Source organism: Vigna radiata, unplaced genomic scaffold, assembly GCF_000741045.1.
Source record: "Vigna radiata var. radiata cultivar VC1973A unplaced genomic scaffold, Vradiata_ver6 scaffold_252, whole genome shotgun sequence".
Taxonomy (NCBI): Eukaryota; Viridiplantae; Streptophyta; class Magnoliopsida; order Fabales; family Fabaceae; genus Vigna; species Vigna radiata.
The window spans coordinates 84,703-90,719 of record NW_014544137.1 but is presented as its reverse complement, the minus strand read 5'-3'; the positions used below and the strand labels follow the sequence as shown (position 1 = coordinate 90,719).

Below are 6,017 nucleotides of genomic sequence, written 5' to 3'. Positions count from 1 at the left end.
AAGAAGTTGAACACTGACTTGAGCGTCGGAGTATCATTAACAGGTACCCGGACGGCTGGACGAAGGACATAGGTCAACCAAGAGTCGGATCAGCGGAGGACCGGACGGTTCGAAGGGGGAAATTGTGCAAGGAAGCTCGGACGAAATCCCGACCGGAACATTTTGGCGCCCACCGTGGGGCCGGAGGATTATACCCAATGGTGACCACAAGAAACACTAACACTGAGGATCAGACAGAGATGTTGAGGTTGATGGAGCAGAGGATGATGGAGATGTAGCGAAAGCACGAATAGGAGATGGCCGCGGTGAGGGCTGAATGCTTGGCCCAGATCGCGAAGAGTAAGAACGGGGGAAACGAAGGCGAGCAAGGTGAGGGAGCAGGAGGGAAGCGGATACCATTGGAGGAGGAAAACAGTAGTGCTCACGCAGAGGGAAGAGAGGAGAAGGGAAACAAAGATAGTCAATCACTTGTTAAGGTGGAGGAGTCAACCACTATGGTGCCGTTCGTACGGGAAATTATGGAAGTACACATATCGGAGCAGTTTGTACCGCCTCAATTCAAGATGTACGATGGGACGTCCGACCCGGCCGCCCACGTTAAGTCATTTATCAACACCATGACCTTCCGCACCGGGTGTAACGCCATTTGGTTTAGGGCGTTCTCTCTGTCCCTAGAAGGAGAAGCTTTAGAATGGTTTAACTCGTTGCCGGTTAATTCCATTGAGAACTTCAAGAGTTTGGGAGAAATGTTCAAAAGACAATTTGTCGCGAGTAGTATGGAGGATGTGACGGTGGTAGACCTAATGAATCTGAAGCAGGGTAAGGAAGAATCTCTGAAGTCTTTCACGGATCAGTATCAGAAAACAGTCCGCAGAGTCAGGGGCCTGAGTTTAGAACTAGACCTCCAGTATGTCATGCCTGCATTGAGGCCAGGCCCTTTTAAAGACAGTGTGTGCCGGAATGCTCCCAGTACAATGGAGGAATTGAGGAAACAGGCGGTCGATGAGGCCCGGGTGGAGAATATGAAACAAAATTACCGACGAGAGCAGCAGGAAGCTAAGGCCGAGAAGGGGGACAGTAGAAAAGGTGAAGGTCAAGGAAGCAAACCGAACGAACCTAGACTCAAAGAGGGGCCAAGGGGCCCCAGATTCCCGCATTACACTCCTCTCAACGCCCCTAGAGCCCGGATACTACAAGAGGCGCTGAGCACCCAAGTCTTATCAACACCTCAGAAGCGGCCCACACCTCCAGGGGCGGACCTGAGTAAGCGATGCCTATATCACCAAAACCCCGGACATGATATGGAGGATTGTGTGACGTTGAAAGACAAGATTGAGGAGCTCATCCGAATGGGGCAGCTGCAGCAATACGTTAGAAGAGAAGACGTCCACCGAACGGAGGGACCGTCCAGAAGAGAACACTCATACACGAGGCCGGCTAGTCCGACCAGAAACATCAGAAGGGAAACGAACTACCGGACGTATGATCGTCCGCCTAAAGATCAGGTGAGGCGGACGGATAGAAGGGACAGGAGCCGCAGTAAGGACACCTCGAGAGGACCTTTGAGAGGGACGATAAATACCATCTCCGGAGGCTTTGCCGGAGGGGGGTCCACCTCGTCCGCCCGGAAAAGGAGTATCAGGGCGCTGAGATCCATACATGCTGTTGACGTCCGAAGGAGATCGATGCCACCTATCACCTTCTCGGACGAGGATTTTCACGCCCCTGACCCCGATCAGGATGACCCGATGGTCATTAATATTGAGATAGCCCGGTACGGAGTGAATAGGGTATTGGTGGACCAGGGCAGCTCGGTCAACATACTGTACTGGAGGACTTTCCTCCAAATGGACATATCGGGGGACCTCATCGTTCCTTATGACGAACAGATTGTGGGATTCGCCGGCGAGCGAGTAGACACGAAGGGCTATATCGACCTTAACACCCGCCTTGGCACGGGGCGGGAGAGCGAGGAGATGAAGGTAAGGTTCATACTAGTGGATGCAAGTACCGCTTACAATGTTTTCTTGGGGCGACCATGTCTTAACGCGTTTGGGGCGATTGTCTCCACCCCTCATTTGACAATGAAGTATCCCACCCGAAGGGGGACTATTTGCACAGTAAGAGCCAATCAGAAAACGGCCAGGGAATGCTACGCGGCCGGTTTACGCATATACCCAAAGGAAGAGAAACGAAAGGTAAGCCGGTCCGAGGTCGCGTTGGCCGACCTCGACCCGCGAACTAATACGGACGATCGGCTGGAACCGGTAGGGGAAACCCAGCCTATACTGGTAGGGACTAAGGCCGACCAAACCACCACTATAGCAAGGGGATTACCGAAGGTGATTAAGAAGGAGCTGCGGAGTATGCTGTGGAACAACCGGGACTTGTTCGCCTGGACGGCAGCATATATGTCGGGCATACATCCGTCTGTAATGTCTCATAAGTTATCGCTATATAAGGACGCTCGCCCTATATCCCAGAAGAAACGAAAGATGGGAGACGAGAAGAGAAAGGCGGTGGAGGAAGAAGTGCGAAAACTAAAGGAGGCAGGGTTTATCAAGGAAGTGACGTACACAACTTGGTTGGCCAACGTAGTAATGGTAAAAAAGGCAAACGGGAAGTGGCGGATGTGTACAGATTACACGGATTTGAACAAGGCGTGCCCAAAGGATTCTTACCCTTTGCCGAGCATAGACGCTCTAGTGGACGGCGCTTCTGGACACAAGATACTCAGTTTTTTAGATGCTTACTCCGGATACAATCAAATCCCAATGCATTCCCCTGATCGAGAGAAAACCGCATTCATGTCGGACCGGGCCAATTATTGTTACGAGGTAATGCCGTTCGGATTAAAGAATGCGGGCGCCACCTACCAGAGGCTGATGGATAGGTTCTTCGCCAAACAGATTGGGCGTTGCATGGACGTGTACATCGACGACATGGTGGTCCGGTCACCCGATGAGCAAAGCCACTTGCGTGACTTGGAGGAAGTCTTTGGCGAAGTCCGGAGGTACGGGATGAGGTTGAATCCGGCGAAGTGCACTTTTGGGGTATCTGGAGGAAAATTTCTTGGTTTCATGCTGACATCCCGGGGAATTGAGGCTAATCCAGACAAATGCGAGGCCATCCTGAAAATGCCGAGCCCGACAACCTTGAAAGATATCTAAAGATTAGTCGGACGTCTCACGGCTTTGTCCCGATTCATCCCGAAATTGGCCGAGCGGGCAAGGCCAATCATGAAGAAAATGAAGAAAGAGGCTCTTAGCAAATGGGATGTTGAATGCGAACAGGCCTTCGCCCAAGTAAAAGAGGTTTTGATGAACCCGCCGGTAATGAATCGCCCGGACGTGGGAGCGGAGTTACACGTCTACCTGGGAGTTTCGGACACTGCTATAAGTGTCGTTTTAGTCCAAGAGCTTCCTACGCCCAAGCTTGTGTATTTCATTAGCCGCGCGCTGCAAGATGCCGAGACCCGATACCGACAGGTGGAGAAGGTCGCGCTGGCTTTGCTCCATGCTGCACGGCGGTTACGACCCTATTTCCAGAGTCACCAGGTGGTTGTCCGAACCAACCACCCAATCTCTAAGGTGCTAAGAAAGCCCGACCTGGCCGGACGGATGGTAGCATGGGCAATAGAATTATCCGAGTTCGGAATGCGCTATGAACCCAGGGGTTCCATAAGGGGGCAACATCTTGCGGACTTCGCTGCAGAATTGCCACTGGCGGAAATCGACGTTTGGAGCTTATACGTTGACGGAGCTTTTGGTAAGAATGCAAGCGGGGCCGGCGTCGTCCTCGAGGGCCCGAACGGTTTTCTTTTAGAGCACTCCCTTTTGTTCAAATTCAAAACATCCAACAACCAAGCAGAGTATGAAGCCCTGGTGGCGGGCCTTGAACTGGCCAAGGATATGGGAGCTAAGAAATTGATCTGTCGGACCGATTCTCAGTTGGTGGTCGGTCAGATGAACGGGAAATTCCAGGTAAAGGAGGACCACCATTCCAAATACTTCCATAAGGCGTCCGCATTGATTTCGGAGTTCGAAGAGGCGGATATCCGACACATCCCCCGCGAGCAGAACGCGAGGGCGGACCTGTTGTCCAAGTTATGTTCCGGCAAGGACAAAGGGCAGTTAACAACGGTTATCAGGCAGGTCCTCCTGCAGTCGTCCGTCGAATGCCATGCAATTACCACAGATGCCGCCGACTTGAGGGGAGAAATCAGAGAGCTAATAAAGAAACAAGACGACGGATGTAGCCTCCGGCCGGAAGAAACAAAATAATAGCTCGTTTCCTGCTGGTAGGCGACGACATGTATAGAAGGGGATTCTCCACTCCTCTACTCAAGTGCGTGTCCAGGGAAGAGGCGCAGTACGTGATGGACGAACTCCACAACGAGGTTTGTGGATTCCACTCGAGGCAAAGAACTCTGAAAGCCCGGATCCTAAGGGCCGGCTACTATTGGCCCACTATGGAAGAAGACTCCCGCGTTTTCACCAGAAAATGTTTACGGTGTCAAGCGCACGCCAACGACCTTCGGGCCCCGCCCCATCTTTTGCATTCTATCACAGCTCTGTGGCCTTTCTCCCAATGGGGCATGGACATAGTAGGTCCTTTCCCAGTCGGCCCAGCACAGAAGAAATTTCTCCTAGTGGTGATCGATTATTTCACCAAGTGGGTGGAGGCCGAGCCTTTAGCCACTATAACGGCCGGCCAAGTACAAAAGTTTTGCTGGAAGCTGATTTGTAGATTCGGCCTCCCGAAAATGATCATCACCAACAACGGAAGACAATTCATAGATAAGAAGTTAAGGGAATTCTACCAAAATCTGGGGATTAAGCATGTGATGAGTTCAGTCGAACACCCCCAAACAAACGAGCAGGTCGAAGCCGTAAACAAAACTATAGTGGCAGAGTTAAAAAGAAGGTTGGGGGAGAAAAAGGCAGCATGGGTCGAAGAGCTGCCCGAGGTCTTGTGGGGATACAGGTGTACCCCACATGGGACTACGGGTGAAACCCCTTTTAACTTAACGTACGGCGTCGATGCCATGCTCCCGATGAAGTTGGGAGAACCATCGTTAAGGAGACAGATTGAGGACATAGCGTTAAATGATCAAGAGCTCCGGGTCGAGCTCGACACGGTGGAAGAACGTCGTGATCAGGCGGCACTTCGCGCAGAGGCTTGCAAAAGAATGGTCGAAAGGAGATACAACACAAAGGTACGCCCAAGAGATTTCCAAGAAGGCGACCTGGTGTGGCGGAAGACAGGGGAAGCTAGACGAACTTCATCACATGGAAAGCTGGCGGCCAACTGGGAAGGACCTTTTAAAATCATTGCTACCCTTAACAACGGAGCATACCGCCTAGCTAGACCGGACGGTCGAGAGCTCCCTAATACATGGAACGTGACCCATTTGAAATTTTACTTTAGTTAAAACTGACAAGTTGTAACAATCGTTTGATAATCAATGTATACAGGGTCGTTCCAGGCATCCTCGTTTAAAAGCTATTTTTAAAAAAAAGGCAAATGGGACCCGTCCTTGAGTCGTGGGATCCGTCCCTTTTGATCGGCATACAGGAGAAAGGCACTTACCTGCCTTCACCTAAACAATGAGAAGGGATTCGTCCCTCTCAATCAGCATATAGGCGAATGGCACTTACCTGCCTTCGCCTAAACAGCATTAGGGGATCCGTCCCTTTTTCGACCGGTATAAAAAAGAAACACCGGCCATTACATACAGAATTAAATAACGTTCGGAAAAAACTTTCATCAACCTTGAGAAATAAGTAAACGGCAAACAAATGAAGCGTCGAACCAAACTTTCGTATTGATAATGCTTTTCCTAAATCAAGGTATGAAGTATGGTTTACAAAAAACAAAGTCATCAATGGGTCAAACCACAAACACTAACTATTCCTAAGTGTTTAAAGGCCGACCACACTCCAACAAAAAATACCCAAAAAACATGTAAAACAGCGAAATTCAAATTAGGCCCGTCTGTCTTGTCCGGGCGATCT

The 6,017-nt window shown here is 50.7% G+C and overlaps 1 protein-coding gene across 1 annotated transcript; it reads left to right on the top strand.

Moving 5' to 3' along the window:
• The first annotated feature begins 296 nt into the window (after positions 1 to 296).
• On the top strand, positions 297 to 3,170 carry LOC106755346. The gene has a single exon (XM_014637491.1). The coding sequence runs from the start codon at positions 297 to 299 to the stop codon at positions 3,168 to 3,170; it is 2,874 nt and encodes a 957-aa protein (XP_014492977.1).
• Positions 3,171 to 6,017: the final 2,847 nt, after the last annotated feature.

Excerpts from the sequence above, each read along its gene's own strand:
- LOC106755346 (XM_014637491.1), top strand. The coding sequence starts at position 297 with ATGGCCGCGGTGAGGGCTGAATGCTTGGCCCAGATCGCGAAGAGTAAG.